This window comes from Lampris incognitus, chromosome 21, assembly GCF_029633865.1.
Source record: "Lampris incognitus isolate fLamInc1 chromosome 21, fLamInc1.hap2, whole genome shotgun sequence".
NCBI classification, from domain to species: Eukaryota; Metazoa; Chordata; class Actinopteri; order Lampriformes; family Lampridae; genus Lampris; species Lampris incognitus.
The window spans coordinates 16,414,634-16,435,738 of record NC_079231.1 but is presented as its reverse complement, the minus strand read 5'-3'; the positions used below and the strand labels follow the sequence as shown (position 1 = coordinate 16,435,738).

General features: G+C 43.2%; 1 protein-coding gene across 2 annotated transcripts in view; it reads right to left on the bottom strand.

Annotated features, from left to right (window-relative positions):
• Positions 1–10,838, bottom strand: part of LOC130131350 (transmembrane protein 131-like) — a 43,296-nt gene extending 32,458 nt beyond the window's left edge. The window contains exons 1-4 of one of the 2 annotated variants that reach the window (XM_056301014.1): positions 10,693–10,765; positions 9,453–9,558; positions 9,127–9,188; positions 6,985–7,019 (exon numbers count right to left, since the gene is read on the bottom strand). In XM_056301014.1, the coding sequence (XP_056156989.1) occupies positions 6,985–7,019; positions 9,127–9,188; positions 9,453–9,474 (119 nt within the window). In that variant the 5' untranslated portion in view covers positions 9,475–9,558; positions 10,693–10,765. Of the gene's footprint in view, positions 1–6,984; positions 7,020–9,126; positions 9,189–9,452; positions 9,559–10,692 lie in introns of both variants that reach the window. The other variant, XM_056301013.1, reaches the window with a different exon arrangement.
• Positions 10,839–21,105: the final 10,267 nt, after the last annotated feature.

The window sequence follows — 21,105 nt, the reverse complement described above, 5'->3', positions numbered from 1 at the left end:
CAGATGAACCGATTCAACCTTCTCTCTATGATTTTCTTACCTGGGTTATTGAGCATGTATAAAGACAGATTTCACGCACTATTCTTTGGCACTTGATGAAAGCACAGATGTAAATAACAATGCTCTGCTCGCTGTATTTGTAAGAGGTATCAATGACCATTTTGAGTTAAAGGAGGACTGCTAACTTTATATCCAACACAGGGAAAGACCACAGCCAAAGATATATTTCAGGTGCTGTGCAACACAATTGGGGGTGCTGGTCTACCCTGGAATAAATTAGTTGGAATCACCGCTGATTGTGCCCCGTCAATGATGGGAAGAAAAAAAATGGGCTTATAGCACTGATTCAAAGAAAGCTGGAGGAAGAAAATGTAGATTCGGCAATTGCATGATTCACCAGCAGGCACTCTGCATCAAATGCTTGATATCTGACTGTTGTGGTGAAATGCATCAATTACATCTGATCAAGAGGTTTACAACATCATCCGTTCTGTGTGTTTCTGGAGGACATAAATGCAACATATGGAGATGTGTTGTATTTCACAGAAGTGCGCTGGTTAAGCAAGGGCAGGGTCCTGAAAAGATTTTTTGAATTGAGGGAGGCTATCAGAGAATTCATGAAAGAAGGCAGGCTACATGATCCTGAGCTTGATGATCCCAAATGGCTCATGGATTTAGCTTTCTTAGTTGATATCACAGGCATTTAACACTCTTAATTTAAAACTGCAGGAGCCAGACCAACTTGTCACTGTAGCATTTGATAGTGTGAAAGCCTTCTCTGTGAAACTCAGATTATGGAAAACACAGCTCACAGAGAAAATATTTGTCCACTTCCCAACATTCCAGTCAATTATTTATGATGGTGCCAGAGTCAATGCTGACGAGTATGTGACTTTAATTGACAATCTGCAGCCGGAGTTTGAGCATCACTTTTCTGATTTAAAGACTCAGCACCACTTTCCAGGTATTTGCATACCCCTTCTCCTTGTATGTGGACAGTGCTCCAAACACATTTCAAATGGAGCTCACTCACAGACTTGCAGTGCAACACTGAGCTCAAGACAAAGTTCAGAAAGGCACAAGGGAAGCAAAGATTCTTGGACAGTTTCGCAGAGAGCTTCCCAAAACATTCCCAGTTGTCCAAACTGTTCAGGCAGGTCATGTGTCTTTTTGGCAGCACTTATCTGTGTGAGAAACTGTTCTCAACTGTGAACTTTAATAAATCAAAGCACAGGTCCAGACTGACCAATGAACATCTCCAGGCTGTTCTCAGGGTGTCCACTGCCCTGTCCCTGAAAGCAAATGTGCCTCACCTGTGTCAGCAGAAGAAGTGCCAGGTTTCTGGCAAGAAGTAGGCTAAATATGTAGGCCTGGGCCAGGCTACACTATGTACATAGTTACCTATTAATGCAAAAACTGGAAAAAAAGTGAAATAATAATAAAAAAAAAGATGTGAAGGTTATATAGTCAAATATTTTTTTCTTCATCCCTATTGCACCGGCCCTCCTCCTTAAGACCACCTGTCAAGTGGCCCCCAGGTAATTTGAGCTCGAGACCCCTGCTCTAAACTGTACACTAGAGTTGACTAGGTCTATACCGAACTCAACCTTAATTAAAAAGGTTTGTTGAACAATTAGAAATTGTCCTGAGCAAAATTCTCCAAATGATTTGTCTTTATCAAGAAAGACACAAAACCTCATGTGATTAACAGTTACCTTCAAGTCTTTTCACGGTGCTATGCATACTTGGCAGACCCACTAATGAAACCACCGCAACAGTAAGCGTTATGACTCATGTGAAGAATGTGAACTGTGCTTATGAGATAATCCAACATCTGATTTTCACTGTCAGCTAGAAAAGCATTGAGGAACAGAATGTTTGTTCACTACACTCTGGGATCCCATGTTGAAAAACATGTAGCCAGTCCACCAACCTTCAATATTTAATTTTCTTTATCTAATAAGCATGAAAGTAGTGAGGGAAACAGGGCAGGGATGACAGAGAGGGCTCTGATGGGTGGCTGGCAGGTCCAGACACGGAGCTCCAGTACAGGGAACCACTTGACTACTTGTCTCCGAGCACTGTTTTTTGGCAGAAATGGATTAGCAGTCAAAAACCTTTACTCCGGGATTAACTGCTGACAATACAGGGGCAACACATCAGAAAGAGAAATTAGAAGAATTCTCATTTCTTAGCAACATCTTAAATACATGCTAGCAGATATCATGAGCATTAGTTCAATTCATATTGATAATTAGACCTACCGGTATTTACATTACTAGAAATTACATAATGAATGCTACTAAAATGTCCTGTCTGCCCATCTGGAGCACTGGAAAGCAGACTTATGGTCCACACAACACAGCAGATGGTTCTGCATTGACGGCTGGGTGACATAACGTGGGTCTGTGTGGATGCCAAGAGTGAATAACCAACAGTCCACCGAAGTTTTTTCTCGCCCTTCACAAAGCTCCAAATACAACAGGGTCAAATTGACTTTCAGCTGCACACAACTGTGTGTGTGTTTTTACAGGGCCATGCTGTCCCTTTCTAAAAGGCAAGGGAGAGCTTGCTATTTATGTAATGTAAGACTGTGGTGCTGGTTGATTTCAAATTACGTGCCAAACCCTTCTTGAGTACAATGACACCACGCACACCTCACACACAAAAGCATACTATGTTATTACCACCTTTTCAAGCTTTTAATCGAACGCAACAAGAAAAAATTTTGCATTTGCACAATCAATAGAACACTATCTTGTTGGTGTTCCTATTTGTGCTCCTTATGCCAAATTGGCACGATGGTCTGGCGCAAATCAGACGGATGAACAAAAATTGAATTTGAATCCACCCATTACATAATTTGTAAAGATAGCACAGTGGGGTGGCCGGGTAGCGTAGCAATCTATTCCATTGCCTACTAACACGGGGATCACCGTTTCGAATCCCCGTGTTACCTCCGGCTTGGTCGGTCGTCCCCTACAGACACGACACAATTGGCCGTGTCTGCGGGTGGGAAGCCGGATGTAGGTATGTATCCTGATCGCTGCACTAGCGTCTCCTCTGGTCGGTCAGGGTGCCTGTTCGGGGGGGGGGGGGGCATGATCCTCTCACTCGCTACGTCTCCCTGGTGAAACTTCTCACTGTCAAGTGAAAAGAAGTGGCTGGCGACTCCACATGTATTGGAGGAGGCATTTGGTAGTCTGCAGCCCTCCCCGGATCAGCAGAGGGGGTGGAGCAGCGACCAGGACGGCTCAGAAGAGTGGGGTAATTGGCCAAATTCAATTGGGGAGGGAAAAAAAACATTAAATTTTTTTATATATTATCCAGAACCAGGGACTTGTTTCATGAGAAGTTAAGAAATGTGTAGGCTGCAATGATAGGTTACTCGGACTACTGTGAGAAAAAATGAGACACAGCGGCAGCGTCAGCTGAAGGCAAGTCATGGCATTTTGTGATATCAGTTAACACATCAGCAATCTATCAGAGGGGTGTGACAAAGTCAGAGGAAGTCACGGGGAATACAGAGCCTTGAGCGGTGTTGCAACCAACACACAGACACTTCCTGCTCTTAATGTGTGCAACAACAAAAAAACCAACCCTAACAAAAAAACCAACCCTAACAGCTGCTGTCTTCTAAGCAACGACAGCCAAGTTACTTGTACAATCAAAGCTCGACTCCCTGGCTGAAAGATATTCAACATTTCAGCTTACTGATGGAAAGTGTGAAGCGACCAATGCGTTCATCATTAACATCTTTGAGAGGTTATGTCTGTTGACTACTGTCCACTTCAGGAATCATAATCATAAATCTATTATACAGAAAAAAAATCTGTGATCAAACACAAAGAAGAAGACTAAATAGCATAAAATTAAAGTAGATTGTAATATTGTATAAACCATAATATTTCAAGATTACGTCGGGTGACACGCAGTCTATAGCAACAGGATATTTAGACAGAGATAAGAGGGCTATTCAAGAGGCACGGAGAGACACCCGTTACCCCGTGAAATAAGGAAAGGATTTACTTATCAGCGTGCTTCAAAAACATGTGCAAGTCAGCTCTCTGGACCTTGAACACCATTATCAAGTTAGCCTGTTTAGCACATGATATGATAGCTACCAGTGTTGACGGAGGTCTTTTCTATGAAATATATCCATCCAGATCAGACTTCGTCCGGAGCAAAACCTTTGCACACCCATCTCCCATTTTACAGAAATAACGGATGGTCATACGCATATCCTGGTGCTGGACTGACAGAAATAGATAATTTTAAAAAAATCAAGAAACACTAAACAATACTCCACAAGCACTTTTAATATTAACACACACACACAAAAGTTCCAATCTGCCCGCGAGGTTCTTGTGGAGCATTACTTTATGTGCAGCCCGTTTCTTGATTCTCTAATCTCATACTTTATCCATTGGAGATAAAGGATGTCGGATCAATGAGGCGTAAAACTATATGCTCCACTCCATTTTCATTAAGTCACAGAAATCTTGACAGATGTCACGACACACGACATGTGAACGCAGCAGTCCTGCATGGGAGTGCTCCACATCAATCCGGTGGAAGCCCATTTTTTTCCACTTTTGTTATAATCAAGGGCTTTCCTTCAGACAGGACAGCACCAAGTTCTGAGTACCTCTTTACACAGGTGCTTACTTAATTTGAGCCTTACCGAGTCATCTGTCAGTTGATAATTACTCCCTAGAGGATTCTTCCTCTCTCACCCTGTGACACAATAGATCTTTCTTTATGCTTACTACTCTTGTATATGCAAAGAATACGAGTCCATGTCCCGGGCCAAACCCAGTGGTATTTAACGTTAATTAATTCACATTGTTTCACCTTGCTGTTGGAGCCAGTAAGTCTATCATGCTCCGTGAAAGACACTGATACAACCCTGTGAATTTAAACCACATCCTATGTATATTGATATTCCCTGTATAAGAAGAATTCCTCTTCTACATTTAGGGAGCCAGTCCATCAGAACTACTGTACGTCGCTGGTCTCCCTTGCCCACAATTGCAAGATTAAAGCGAACTGATCGGGCGTGTGGGTAGCGTGGCGGTCTATTGCGTTGCCTACCAACACGGGGATCAACAGATCGAATCCCTGCGTTACTTCCAGCTTGGTCAGGCGTCTTACAGACAATCGACTGTGTCTGCGGTTGGGAAGCTGGATGTGGGCATGTGTCCTGGTTGCCGCACTAGCGCCTCCTCTGGTTGTTTGGGGCGCCTGTTCAGGGGGGCAGGACTGGGGGGGGGGGTAGCATGATCCTCCAACACACTACGTCCCCCTGGCGAAACTCCTCACTGTCAGGTGAAAAGAAGCGGCTGGTGACTCCACGTGTATCGGAGGAGACGTGGTAGTCTGCAGCCCTCCCCGAATTGGCAGAGGTAGTGGAGCAGCGACCGGGACGGCTTGAAAGAGTCAAGAAGTCAGACGGGGCCAGATACAATTGGGGAGAAAAACAATTAAAAAAAAAAAAAGATTAAAGAAAACTGAACTTTTCACTCTGCAAGTGCCAACTTTGAGAATTTATTTTGCTGTAGAAAAATTCTTTCACAATCCCTACACATCGTTCCCAGTTGCAACCCATGTTGCACTTACACATTTTTGAACACTTTATCATCATAAACATGTAGATTTCATATGTGGAGGATACTTGTTTGCCTTTGAGAGAAATCTGATGATTTTTTATTTTTTTTATGTATGGGCGTATCCAAACTTTCTTAATCCCATGCCTGCCATGATGTCATCCTTTAGGCATGCTGTGTTTGATAAGTCCCATGGCAGGTAGGAACAGCGCATACACAAGCCCACAAATTCACGGACAGCCCAACTGCAGGAGGAGACTCACGTGTCTCTCTCTGTGGGTGCGTTGACAATGGGACAGCACAAGCCTCTGATCTGGAAGGCACTGATTGGTTGAAAAGCAGAGCAGATTGACTTATTGGCTCGAGGAATCTTCTGTACAAAAGAAGCCAAACACCTCCGCATGCTTTGTGCACTCATGCACACACACACACCTCCCTGTCAACTAACTTGAAATGAAGGCTCACACAAGCATGACACTGCAGCGCCTTCAAAGCCACTTTTTCGAAGACAGGATGTTCACTTTGTACATCTCCAGGGTACTTTCAACTTACTTTTGCAGAAAGGACATTTTCAACTAACACATTCCTCCCTCTCCATGGCATTAACAGGTAACCAGTCAACAACTGCAAGACAGTAAGCTTGAGAATGAAGACAAAAGTGTGGCACTATTCTAGCCCATTTTCCACTGGTTCGTTAAAGAGTCTTTGTTAGAGAGAAAATAAAAAACTAACCTATTCCATGTCACATAACAGCAACAGCATGAGGCTCCCAACTGTTTACATATGTGTGTACTGGACACCAACAATCAAATGTCCCCCATCACCAATTGCAATTTCACAGTCCAAGGTTAACCTGTAATTTTTCACATCCTCCCTGGTGAACTCGGTGTGGTTTTCCACAAGAGTTACTGTGGTCAGTGAAATGTGGTACGTCCTGAGATTTAATTTTAACCCGGGTGTCATCCACAAATCTGAACCAATGGCTAGGTGCTGCCCCTGGATAGGACATCAGAGCCCTCTTTTTCGGTCTGCTTTTTTTCGGTTTCGGTTGTTATGCATCTGTCGCCATCTTACAATGCTGTGATTGCAAACATTCCCTAATCCTCCGTGAATATTACACATGGCCACTGAAACCCTAGTTAATGGTCACACCCATATTTTCATATGAAATCGGTCGTTGGTTTTGGTCGTTATGCAACTGTATCATTTATAAGGGTGGGGATACCTGCAGTCAGTTTAGACTGAAGATGTCACTTCGTTGAGTGATGAAACGTATCTGTCAATAAACGTTGTATCCCGATGAACTGATTCAACCTTCTTTGATAATCTGAGGCAGATCTAAGGCCTGTATTCAAGAGGAAATAGCCATAAGTCTTACCTTTTGTGATGATATGAATTGATGTTGGACTCTTTCTGTGAAAGAAGTAAAAGTGACAAGTTGACGTTAATGTCATGTAAGGTAATTGTCTAAATTGTTATTGGTGTGGCTCTTGGTACATTATAAAGTAATTCAAGGCATGTTGTTGTTCAAGTCTAAAAAAAAAATGTATCCTGCCATTTAAGACAAACTTATGACTGAGGTTGCAAGTGTTTACAAAAAGAACAATTAAGCTGGTTAGAATAAAACATCTATATTATTCTTTCTTTCAATGAGCACATACTTACATCACCCAACTCATTATGAGGATAAACAGTATGTCAGAGGCTGGTTTAAAATTTGAGTAGCATCCATGAATAATGAAAATACAGAGTATGTGGAAAATTGCCTTCGCCAGGTCAGGTGAGGGCAATTCGCACACACATGGTAGATACTCTGGTTCAACACAAATTAGGGAGGGGAAAGATTGAGTTTCAGCGCTGCAAGCTACAGTATTGTATGACTAGCTACTGACGCTTTGCTATTTATGTTGCTAATATGACTCCATGCAGAAGTCACGCAAGTCCAACATTGTCTGGGCTATGTGAAAACAACAGGGGTTTAGGGACAGTCACAACCAATCCAAGTGCAAAGATTTTTCATTCATCCTCCCATTTTTTTCCCTCAGTTGGCCTGTCCAAGTCACTGTTCTCAGAAGGCCTCATCATCGCACAACCCCTTTAATGGTTGGGGAGGGAGCAGCATTGCATGCATCTTCTGACACATATAAAGATGGGGACCGTTTCTTTTCCTCTCATCCCGGGACATTGCCAATTATGTTCCCTGCAATGCCTAGTCAAGCTGGAGGCTTAACTAGGGTTTTGACCATGAGCTCAGTGTTTGGACACTAGCATACTGGTTCACTATGCCACCTGAGCGCCCCGGCAATATTTACTGATCGTCACTGCACACGCCCAGGCCTCAGTAGCTTTATTTTGGGCTTTCTGGTGTTCCAACTTTAGGCTTTGAACTCTTTTAAAACTCCCTAAATCCCCCCCCTTTTTTTTTCTCCCCAATTGTATCTGGCCAATCTTCTAAGCCGTCCTGGTCACTGCTCCATCCCCTCTGCCGAGCTGGGGAGGGCTGCAGACTACCACATGCCTCCTCTGATACATGGAGTCACCAGCTGCTTCTTTTAACCTGACAGTGAGGAGTTTCGCCAGGGGGATGTAGCATGTGGGAGGATCACACTATTCCCCCCAGCTGCCCCCCCGAACAGGCGCCCCGACTGATCAGAGGAGGTGCTAGTGCAGCAACCAGTACACATACCCTGGTCCACATCCAGCTTCCCACCCGCTGACACGGCCAAATGTGTCTGTAGGGACACCCGACCATGCCAGAGGTAGTAACACAGGGATTCGAACTGCCGATCCCCATGTTGGTAGGCAATGGGATAGACCGCCACGCTACGCGTACGCCCCCTAAAACTCCCTAAATTTTAATCAGGCCAACGAGCCTTGGGGTGTACTTTAGGGGCTGAGTGATATTTGATAACAAAGTGCATAGCTAATTGGACAATTTAGCACAATATGTTTGGAGAAAATTCCCAAGTAATTCTCTCCCCTCCCTCAATAACAGTTCTTAATTTGCCTTTGAGCAAGGTTCCTGGTCCCCAACAGCTCCAATGGAGCTACGCCATAGCTGATATTTGGAACTGCTTGTGTAATAGCCTGTATCTGTATGCCAGCTTTGAATCTATTGTATGTGAAAGTGTTGCTGAAGCACTTGTTGTATGAAGCAGTGCTGCTGGAGAAGAGCATAAACACTTAAGTTGACTTTTCTTGAGTAAATAATGATTAATTAAAAAAAAAACCTATGAAATGACCACAGTTCTGTCAATTGAGGATCAACATCTTGACATCGTTACTGAGCTTACAGTGGTTCAAAGCAATACACTCTAAAATCCCCTTAGCTGGCAGGAGCCCAGCTGTCAACAACCGGATAATGACAAGACTCAAGCAGAGGAAGTGAAAGGTAGATGTGAAGCCGACATTAATCTCAACTTCACTCCTCCCAACATAAACCAAGACTACATTGGCCTGATTATCATTCATGTGTGGTTCATTGAGGGGGGTGATCGAGGTGGCAGAGTTCTCATCTTACCTGTATTAGGCCCTCCTCCCCAAAGTGAAGCACCTCTAAGATTGTGTCTGTCTGAATGAAAGCTGTGAGGAAAATAATTAGGCTGTTAATGTCACTGGAAAGGACCAATTGATAGAGCACATCCCACTACTAACAGAATAAAACTACATCCTTGAACTAAACGCATCAACTATTATTAACAAACATAAACATAATTATTCATAAGGGCACCTGCACTTTTTCTAAAAGAACACTTAAATGCCATAGATTTGAAAAGCAGATGTCAGATCAAAATGACAATTTCTGGTGGTAACAAGGAAGAAAATCAATGCAAGTGGACACATTACCCATGCAAGGCATTGCATGCATAAGATGTAGACGGAAGCCTGGGTTATCTTCATTTCAACAGGAAATGTTTTTCTCCATATCCACAAATGTAGCTATTGCTGTACACTGTGATATAATAAATAATCGGTCAAAGTAGTCAGACTTGTCAATACAAACACTATAAAGTCCAGGAGTGGGCAATCTTATCCAGAAAGAGCCAGTGTGGGTGAAGGTTTTTGTTCCAACCAAGCAATTACACACCTGTCTCCTAATCAAAGACTCTACTGGTTGATTATTGGGATCAGGTGTGTAACCGCTTGGTTGGAACAAAAACCTTCGCCCACACTGGCTCTTTCTGGATAAAATTGCCCAACCTTACTATAAACTTTCTGTTTAATAAACTGAAGTAGCTTAGTGGCATGTCATTCTACCTCCATCTAACAAAGTGCCTATTGCCCAGACCAACATTGTTTGTAATGTTTCTATTGATATTCTCCTGCTGCGGTGCAAAACATCAATCAATAATTAAGGTTCAACCTATGTATATATCTACCTATGTATCTGTCTGTGCGTCTATGTATCTCCTATACATCAGCTATCCATCTGTCTGTACATCTATTTGCCTGTGTATTAATCTACAAATGTGTCTACAAATCTATATCAAATCTATCAGTGCGTTACTAGTTTCCCAGCTTAGCTCCTCGGGCTAATTTAAATTACAATAACTATCGTTACTATTTCTCAATGGAAGTTTAGTGCACTTTTGTCATTTAAGGTGGTTTACCACGCAAACCCAGCTACCTAACGTGACAATTCACTCCTCCACGAACAGGTGTTTTTGACAGCCTAACCGCATTTTCTAAGAGAAATGAGAACTAGGAACTAGCTAACGCTAGCTAACTCCAGTCATGTCCCGGCTAAGGCAAACTTTACCCGCACCCCCTTTAGTTAGCTTAGCTGTGCTAGTTAAGAGCAGCAATGTGAGACCCGACCACAGGGCAGGGAAGTGTGGGTAGATGAGGTATGGCTTGTAAGTTAAACCCCAGCAAATCATTAAGAGCCCTGCCGTCCTCGAACTGCCCCGAAAGTATTTATAATATATATTTGTACAACATCGGAAAACAGCCCAAGGGTACCAAAGAGACAAACTAGTTAGGGTAGGAGCGTTGCGAGGCTAGGCTGAGCTAGCGGCTACAACGCGCAGACAGCTGAAGTTGGTTAACAAGCGCTGACAATTAAAACACCGTTTCGGACACAGACCTTGTTTGTTGGTCCGCGCCAGTTGAAAAAGTGCAAGGAATAAAATCCGAGGCAACGCAAAACACGTCCGTTTCTCTCCGGCCAACTTTGTAAAAGTCGATAATCCGCCGGTTAGTGCCATTGTGTTTGCCTGGGCTGCGCCTCCGTGTGCGAGGACGCGGCGAGTGGAACGCAGAGCGTGTTCGTCCCAAACACAGCGGCGGTCGCGAGCGGCGGCGACACCCCTGAGTTACTACGGATTCATGGTCATCCTGCTTTCGCTTTTCTCTCTCTCTCTCTCTCTCTCTCTCTCTCTCTCTCTCTCTCTCTCTTTACGACACCAAAAAAACTCTTTTCGACAATTGTCGCTCTTCTACTGACAGATGTTAAATTACAAAAGGATATGTCTCGGTTTTATTAACTGGATAAAATACCATTTGTTGACAGCCAACATCCTCTTTTTAACTAGTTCATGCCAACTGGCGGAATCAGAAATGCCCACTTCATTCCTCTGTACGACTTTTGTTTTGTTTGTTATCATAAACTCCATCTTTTATTGGGATGTTATCAGAAATGGAAGTGCGAATGCCATTGATTGCCATTTGCACATGGGCCATGCTTGTGACGTTTTGCTCCACTAGTAATAAGTACAGGCAGTTAAAGGTGGCTATTATACTTCGTATAGCAGAGTTTTAACTTTTCTTCTTTGTTTTTTAGGGGGGGGGTCACATAAGGTAACATCTCCGTAAACCACTTGAGGGCAATCGACCTCTGCAATGTACATTTGCCAAGGGTCAAAAACGCACATGAGCCATGTGGCGAGGGGGGTTAAGAGGGCTACGAGCGTTCGCCGTCGCGGCAAATAAACCAGGGCTGAGCGTTTGGGCCTTGTGCACAAACACACGGAGAATTGCGTCAGACAGGCTTGGCTGATGTCATCGTGTCAGTTGAGCGGAGGTACGTGGCCATGCGTGGTCCTTCTGACACGATGATCAGCCAATATTGCAGTAGATGGTTTTTGGTTGCGATTGTGGTTTGTGTAATTTGACTTTCTCAGTTTCACTTTGAGATAACTTTGTCATCACTTCGCTTAATGTTCGGTAATATTCGTTTTGATTTTTTGCGCAAATTTATTTATTTATTTATTTGGTACTTCAATGAAGAATGTGCTCCCGGTTGCATGTATTACTGTATCCAACACGGCCACGGAGTAAAGTTAATTCATTTTAGAATTTTAAATGTAGCGTACAGCGCGTGTCTATAACTCAGTTGCACTCAGGAGGGCGTAATTTCCAAGTTTATTGGTAGTAAAGGAGGCAAATAGGAGACTTGTTTAAAAGACTCCTTATGAGGCTTCTCAGACAAGGGGGGATGCAAGTCTTGGTGTGGGGGCATAGACGAACATTTCAAATCAAAGGGAGATGCTGACTGAACCTCGACTATAGATAACAGAGGCTCAGCAAACCACTCTGATCAACACATCTCAAGGAATGGGTTTGTCGTATGCCTTCATGTCAAATCTGACACGTCTTTTGACAACAAATGGCCTCAGACTAATGGCGTGCTGTGTGAGGTGAGACCAGCGAGGACGATGAAAGCAGCCACACAATCAATAATCAACTCAGGCAACAATTCTGTCGACAATGCTACATCCCATAATAATATTAGCAAAATAGCACTACTGAAAATTCAAGCTGTGTGAAAGAGGGAACCCAAATCTGTAAGTCAACCACCAAACAATGACCACGTGCCAACAATAGCTGATATACTGCTACAATTTTAAGATAGGGGGCATGTAGAGACTGCAAATCAAAAATATCAGCCGAGTTCATGTGTAGGCCACATGAATAGGGATGGTATGGCACCCATGGCATCAAATAGGCCTACAAAATTGTTCAGCTGACTTCCTGCAAAATGCCCCTTGGAGGATAAAACCTCGACACACACGCATTGCAAAGGTCCTGATGAATTTAATTGCCAAGGACAAGAAGGTGCCAGTGCTAGGTGACTGCTCGATGACACCAGCTTGTTAACACGTCAGCAGCACTGGGAAATGAATACGACAAAGTGTGGCCCAGCGGGACTCCCAGCAACTAAGGGCCAGCATCCATCTGCACTGTGGTTTAGATCTGATTTGGATTCAAATTTAAGTCTACTTTCAGTTTGTTTTCACTCCAATTTCACCCAACGGGTCTATTTAAGTGTCTTTCTCTCCAGAAATGTGTAATTTTTAAAATTTTTTTTAAACAGGGTTAGATTAAACTCAAGTCTTAGCATTTCAACATTTGGGACTGTTTGCAAACTGTTATTGGTCTCTCGCATTCTCAGCACTTGTAGTTTTGGATGAGGGTAGACAGACCAAATATTAATGATTCAGTCATTTTATTATAAAACATATTGCTCAGTGACGTATTCTCTCTCTACTAGTACACAGTATGGCCATTTCAGAAATATATAAAAAAAATATTTAATATTCATCAAGTTAGTAATCAGAATGAGGCTCGCCGGTTCGAATCCCTGTGTTACCTCCGGCTTGGTCGGGTGTCCCTACAGACACAATTGGCCGTGTCTGCGGGTGGGAAGCCGGACGTGGGTATGTGTCCTGATCGCTGCACTAGCACCTCCTCTGGTCGGCTGGGGCGCTTGTTCGGGGGGGAGGGAGAACTGGGGAGAATAGCATGATCCTCCCACACACTACGTCCCCCTGGCGAAACTCCTCACCGTCAGGTGAAAAGAAGCAGCTGGTGACTCCACGTGTCGGAGGAGGCACGTGGTGGTCTGCAGCCCTCCCTGGATTGGCAGAGGGGGTGGAGCAGCGACTGGGATGGCTCGGAAGAGGGAGTTAATTGGCCGGATACAATTGGGGTGAAAAGGGGGGGAAATTCCAACAACAACAAAAAAAGATTAAAAAAAAAAAGGTTAATAATCAGAGACAAATACTGGTTCATTTTAGTTCCGGGCTTTATTCTTAATATTTAATTCAGTATTTTCAGTATTCTGGTTTAGGCCTTAGCTTTAGCGGCGGTGCACCTTTATAATCTCGATTGCATGATTCCTGAGTTTCTTTGCCTCTTAATCTTGGATTCTTGTCAAGGACAGATGCACCTTTGGCTTACTGGTGTTTTCTCGGTATTCCACGTGAGAAAGACGACTGAACAGTCTGGCACATGGGTCACCCAGTGCTGAGATTAAGTATGGGCATTAGTCGACAGCAATACCAGTGAAGCGTCTTTTTTTTTTCCCTAACACAGCAGGACCCATCTTCTCAATGTCACACTGAGTCACGAGATGTCTCGCCATCACAAGATCAGACAGCAAATGGCTTACTTTTGGAGTGAACTACTGTCGAAACCAACTCTTATTCCAAAGCAAAGAAAAGTTTACTATGCCTTATTCGAATGTGCAAGAACCTGCTTAAGTCTACACATGAACAAGTTTGTCACCGGGGCCTTGAGCGAAATGGGATGTATTCATTTTGTTGGGTTGGGGTTTTGCCCCATAGGATAAATACAATCGATGTCAAAATGATGAATTACGTGCAAGCTACTTTGCTGTGACTTACAACTCACACCGTGCTACCCAAGATTGAATTGCCCTGATGTGATGTGCTCCACGCAGGTAAACACACAAGTCCTGAGGACCATTTGTCTAAACTGTCTGAGCCATGTCTCATAACTCCAACATGAAAAAAGACAGATCTGGCCCATAAGGTTGCGGATTTAAGACGCGAGTCTAGTGAGATGGATGGGTCCACCGAGCCCCCTTGTCTCACCTGGCTGCTGTATGATTGATAGGCTGGGGTTTGTAGATGAAGGTGTGTGTGTGTGTCGGGGGCTTGTTAACCATCATAAGGACCCACAGGTGTCACTAGGGCGAGTCCAAAGGTGGTTACCAATTATGAATGCACAAGAGGTTAGTGATTTGCACAGGCTTACCCACAAGTTAATGAGTTTCACAGCCTGGAGACAAGGTGAACCACGGCTTCTTATGTGGAAAAGGTTCACATGTAGATGGTATGACGTTCTGCAAAGGATGGATAAAACTTTTTTTTTTCATTACCTAATACATAGTATATGTGATAGGTTTCAAATCCGTATTGAAACTATGTTCATTGTATTAATGGTAAATTAAGACTGGAAAGTTCTTGTACTTTGAGTGATGAAGGAATGAGGCTGCAAGAATGGGCAACACGGTGTCGCAGTGGTTAACGCTGTCACCTCACAGCAAGAAGGTCCTGGGTTCGAATCCCAGGGTTGTCCAACCTTGGGGGTCATCTCAGGTCATCCTCTGTGTGGAGTCTGCATGTTCTCCCTGTGTCTGCGGTGAGTTTTCTCCGGGTGCTCCGGTTTCCCCCACCATCAAAAAGACATGCATGTTAGAGTTAGTACTCCTGTCTGTGTCCTTGACCGAGGCATGGCAAGACGAACTGGAGCTGGTCCCCCGGTGCTGCATGGCGGCTTCCCACTGCTCCTAGCTACAAAGCTAGGATGGGTTGAATGCAGAGCGCAGTTTCCCCACAGGGATCAATAAAGTATCTCAAAATAAATTTTTTTTTAAAAAAGACACATGAGCGTCTAAAGAGTGAATCAAAGAGTAAGTCAAAGAACTTCTGCCAGTTTCCTCTGGAACATAAAACCATGTGGATGGTATCCTCAGTACCTTCACCTCATTTGTGCTCTTCGAACCCCGGTGGTATTCACTTGTACATCTTATGCTGGCGCTTCTTCAACGTCTCAACCGGCCATAGTAGAGTGGGAGGGACCTGAGGAAATCACTAATGAATGTTATTTCTTATTTACGTTCAGGTTCTGTACTCAAACTAGGACTATTTGGACCTACGATTGAAGACAGGGCACTTAATACTTATAGAGCTTTCTACTTCAGTGCATATATTTTCTTATGGGATGGACTCCGGTAGCTGCACTGAGGGTTTTGATGGAGCGCCCAGTCTTCTGCAGTTGCATTTCTATCTACACCCACGATACAGACGGATGTCCTGACTTGGCAACCCAAAAAAAGCCCACATAAAACAGAGTTTAACCGAATCATGACCTTCTTCTCCTATGTTATTCAATTTGAAACAAATTCAGGCCGTTTAGCTTGGCTTACTTTTTCTCCTAACTCACCACATTCAAACGTGGGCCCATCTGCACGTTTCTCTCCAAAAGTCTCTGTTATGTGTCTGTCCCCTGACCAAACAGCAGCAGCAGATTAGTGATAATCTCATTTGCGGCAGCTAATCTCTCCATGCATGCTGTCCTGCTGCAAAAGAAGGCCTCTGTGGTGCATGTGAAAGTCTGAGTCAAGTAATTTGTTAAGCAAAAGTGAGCAAATAAACCAGCGGATCTGTGGTAAATTAATAAATACATGGACTTAAATTCACATTGGAGGCAGCCGTGCTCACATCACACGCATTCGTTTTAACATTATAAGATCTAGGTTATATGTCAGTGGAAAAAATCCCACTGATAAGCAATATTTTTGATTTATTCGTCCTATTTAAAAGTTTGTGATACTGGGAATGACTCAGAGAGACCTGCTATCAGCCAGTAAATGCTGCAAACCTGCACCATGTGCCAAACAAAGCAAAGGATTTGACATGTTTATATGTGAAAGAGAGAAAGAAGAGCAAATGGGAAGTACTTGCATGTCCCTTTCCCTTGACCCTGACAAGCTATGATTATCATAATTAAAATATCTTGATCAATTTTTGAAACAGAAATTACGAAAATGTGTTGATTGTGCTCAGCCCTTCAAATATTCATAATAACACAAATAGATACCGTATTAGCAGTAGAGGAAGGGGACGAAAAGACCATAACCGCAGTTATTCTATTTTTTTTCTTCACTGATCGTGATTAAAAAAAATAGTCTTGGATCCTTTTTCCTACCCAGGAAACAACCAGACCACTGAGACTAGTTCATTTTCTGGACCACCGCAGTGTTTATTATCAACTATTCCCCTGTTGCGTGTTTGCACAACCATATATCTGCACATCTACCTGACTGACAGTCCTTCACTTTCAGAGAAACTGAGATTTCTCTGGCTCCCATCTGACAAGTGTTTAACTCTCGGGCCAGGCAGAGCCATTTGCAGAGCGCGGGGACAAACCAGGACCTTATCTAAGATTAGCTCTTCTTTTGTAACGCAGGCTGCTGGACGGATTTCCCTCGTCTTTTCTGGTCCCGCTGGGAAGGGCCTGATCTCTCACTTTAGCCATCCAACAGCTAAGAGGCTTTGGTGAAGGTGTGTGTGTGTGTGTGGGGGGGGGGGGCGATAACGGTGTAAGGTGTTGCAACAGGAACTCCATGGGGTTCTCTGTGAGGGACCACTGTGTGCCGACAGAAACAGAAAGGCAGATGTAATGGTACATGGTACTTACTGGCTGTAGCTCATCAACACTTCTGAATATACTGCAGACATAATCATGGTTGCACATGCATAATAACTATCTCTCCAGAAAAGGTAACCCAAACTAGTTTGTTTCTAAAGTGTCAGATTTAATCTAGCTATTAGTGAAACGAAGTTGTAGAAACTCAAAACAAGGTGTAAATTGAATTTTATCTTCACCTAAAACAGAAAATCGGTAGTTTGTCCTGGCTTCAGCACATGGCAAAGATACTGGATCCAGGTTGCACAAAGCAAAGATTGTGGCTCGATTCGACTGGCTGTGATTTTAGACTACGCATAATGTCTGCGTGCTCAGTGATTACTTCACCAATTCAAATCCCTTCCATGTGATAACTGGCAACTAATAAAACTGGCAAAAACCGATTATTCATTTAAATGAAAACAACTTCCTCTGCCTTCGTCTCTTGAGCCTAGGACTCGATCAGTTGCCTCTTTTAAATTTTATAATACAGCACCAAAATGAGTATTTTACATTGTTTTTACTATGGCTATGTAGAGACGGATCCCCACAATGCCTGTTTGGAGACTCCAAAGGGCTACTTTGTGCAAAATGGGCCTTTTGAATCAGAATCCATCAGAATCAGAATACTTTATTCATTCCCAAGGGGAAATTCGGTGAAGAGCACAAGACAGAATGTTTTTGCACCTGGAGCATATGAGAAGGCTAAAAGTCTCTTTTAGTGACTTAACATAGTTCGGTAGCTTTAGTGTCTAACTAAGTTCAAGTTGTAGCAGGCATAGGTGACACATGCAAGCGTGCTTTATCGTCCATCTAAATGCAAAAAGGAGGGATGCCTGTTGCTGGTCACACCAACACACATGCACGCACACATCCGCACATGCACGCATGCACGCACACCTTGTCACCCTTACAGTGCCTGTTTATGTTCTACAACCATCTAAACAGAGACACGCTGAGTAAAACAGACCACGTCCTCGGCTATTCTGAGGCCTTTTGTGGTTTTACATTACTCTTGTGGGCAGTGATTACTATTTCAAATAGCAGTCTATACACACTGGTCGGTGCAGTGATTGACTGGAGGGCTGCAGAAGGTGTGTACACTACGACACAAAGGCACTTTAGTGTAAAACGTCAGCAAACACCCCTCCTCCTCCTCCCCCTCCTCATTACTGCACAGGGAGCTGTGCAGCCAGGGAGGAGGGGGGGGGGTGTTAAACCTGCGTGTAAATACCAGACGCGGATCTGTCACACGGTCTCGGTGCAGAAATACAGAAAATTTCCTTGAGGGTAGAATGATCAACTTCTGTCCGTTTCCAACGATGTGATTTTCATCCCCCCCCGTGTGAGATATACTTTTGTTTGTTGTTGTTTTGTTTTTTACCCGAGGGAGGAAGAGGTGAAAAAGCTCAATATGGGATTAATTCAGAGCCCACCGTGACATCCTCTGCAGCGGACTGCACGATCTCATCTACAAGACTCACGGTAAATGAAATTAATGGGTGTCTGTTATGTTTACCTATGACTGCATAAAAAACCCCACCGACTGCTCTTTGCAAGCCTATAGAGATCAACAAGTCCCACGATTTTAACGTCTAATTTTAGACAACCTAATCTGACAGAAAAGGATTTGAGTTAACTGTGTTCAAGCGACAGGGCAAGCTAATGGGAATGAAAAAAAAAGCACCGTCTTCTCTATACTTCCTCAAATTAGTCAGTGTCAGCCGGCAAGGACTTAAATTGTTTTTATCTTTTTAATTGTCAGTTAACAGCCGGTTTCAGACTGTGGTAAGCAAAAATTCGGCAATATGTAATCTGTTAAAAATGTGCTTTCTAAGAATCTGTTTTACCAATGGCTGCTTGTGTGATTTTTTTCCTCTCTCGGTGAAATGGGGTCAGAGTCATTTTTGGTGCCATAGCAACGGGAGAAAAAAAAACAGCAACTTTTGGACGCCACAAAAAGTCGTGTTTCAAAAGGAATGAAAACGGCAGATAAATTGGTCAAATAGTCACGGTCAGATAACTCATCCTCCCTCTCAAGCCACCCATAGTAAAACCAAAAAAACTCGTGTTAATATGCAATATACTTTGAATTGGTGCTCAACAGGGACCAGAACACCACCATTGCTCTTGTTAAGCACCTTTCCTATTTAAAACATATGCCTACCGAAAACACCAAACTCTTAAAGGGACAGTTCACCCCAAAAACCAAATACACATTTTTTTCCTCTTACCTGTAGTACCATTTATCCATCTAGAATCGTTTTGGTGTGAGTCGCTGAGTTGTGGAGATATCGACCGTAGAGATGTCTGACTTCTGTCGAATACAGTGGAACTGGATGGTACTCGGCTTGTGTTGCTCAAAGCGCAAAAAAACAAAACCTGAAAAACTCAACAGCAATGTCTCTTTCCACAAATCATGACCCAGTTACTCATGAAACTGCTCACAACAATGTGAGCAGTATCACGTAGGTGTCTTGAGAAAATAGTTCCTTCAGGAACTGCTCACAAGGTCTGTGGATTATCTTGAGTAACCGGGTCATGATTTGTGGGGGGGAGAAAATGCTGTTGAGTTTTGCAAAATGTTGTTTTGTTTTTTGTTTTTGTTTTTTTTGCCGCTTTGAGCAACACGAGCCAAGTACCATCCAGTTCCACTGCATTCGAGAGAAGGTAGACATCTCTATAGTCGATATCTCCAAAACTCGGCAACTCACACCAAAACGAACTAGATGGATGAACAGCACCACAGGTTTAAAGGAAAAACATGTATTTTTGATTTTGGGGTTAACTGTCCCTTTAACATCATTACACATTACTTCTGTGCCATTACCCACACTGACATGACTTTTTTTTTTTGTGTACACAGCATGTCCTTAAGTAGCCTTTTCACAATTATTTGGACAATCTGTACTTGTATCTCTCAATCCTGATAAATATTAATAGCGCCTAAGCAAATGTTACTCCCTCTCTGCCGAGACTGAGTGAATATCTAGTTAAAGTGGAGAATTTCAGGTTCAGACAGTCACACAGGAACACCACCACAAAAAATGCCATATGCAGAAGTTAGCAAAATGATCAAAACCCCGCCTGTATGAGGCTTTTCGACAACTCTCTAACTCCATCCATCAGCAGTTATTGGACGCTAAGCTCTGATATGTTGAAAGGTTTCCATTCCTTATATTTTCAAGAGTTTGTATCGTCCGTGCATGGGATAAAATGGAGAACACGTTATAAAGGCTGCCATGGGAGAGCATTCACCAAAGGGGCTTGTAGGTTTTCACTTGTCCACAAAAAAAAGGGTGACAAGGGTGAGCCTTGTTTCTCAAGCATCATCTCAAGAGGCATCTGGCGGCACCAAGGAGCAAATAGAACAACTGGAAAACCACTTTTGATTCACCATTTGGCCTCATGGTCAGTCACACACCTTCAATTTTCATCTAAATCTGACAGGGACACGACATTCTTTGATGGGAGAGTGAGGAGCTATTTAAAAGGCAGCTTCTTTGAATGTGAGGTTGTTGCCTTGTTTCGGGGTCAGGGCCGCCCAGACTATTGTTTTGTCTGTGAATTGGATAGAGGGGATGTGCTACAACTGTATATTATGTTTTAATGTCCAAACAATTGCATAGGATGGGTGTACCTCGAGGGAGATGAAGTTAAGATCTCATGGCACCGTTTTATTAACAGGTCATGGAAAAAACAAACAAATTTAGCATTAATTATCAAAGGTATTTTGGCAGTAGATGGAGTGAGAGAAAGGGGAATTTGCGGCCATTGTAGTACTGTGTTTTCAACATAACCCTCAGATGACAGAAAGCTTTAATAAGTGATGTTTGATGACATCAACGCAATGTACGACGGATCTTGCAGCAGTTGTGTGTGTGTGTGTGTGTGTGTGTGTGTGTGAGAGAGCGAGAGCGAGAGGTGATGTGGGCATGTGTGTGTGTTTGTTAATACATATTCTGCACATAGTGAGCAGTTCCTAGATCAATTAACTTGTGTAGATAACTACTGATGGGCTATGGACTACTATTAAACCAGTGGGTCATCAAGGACTTTGCTG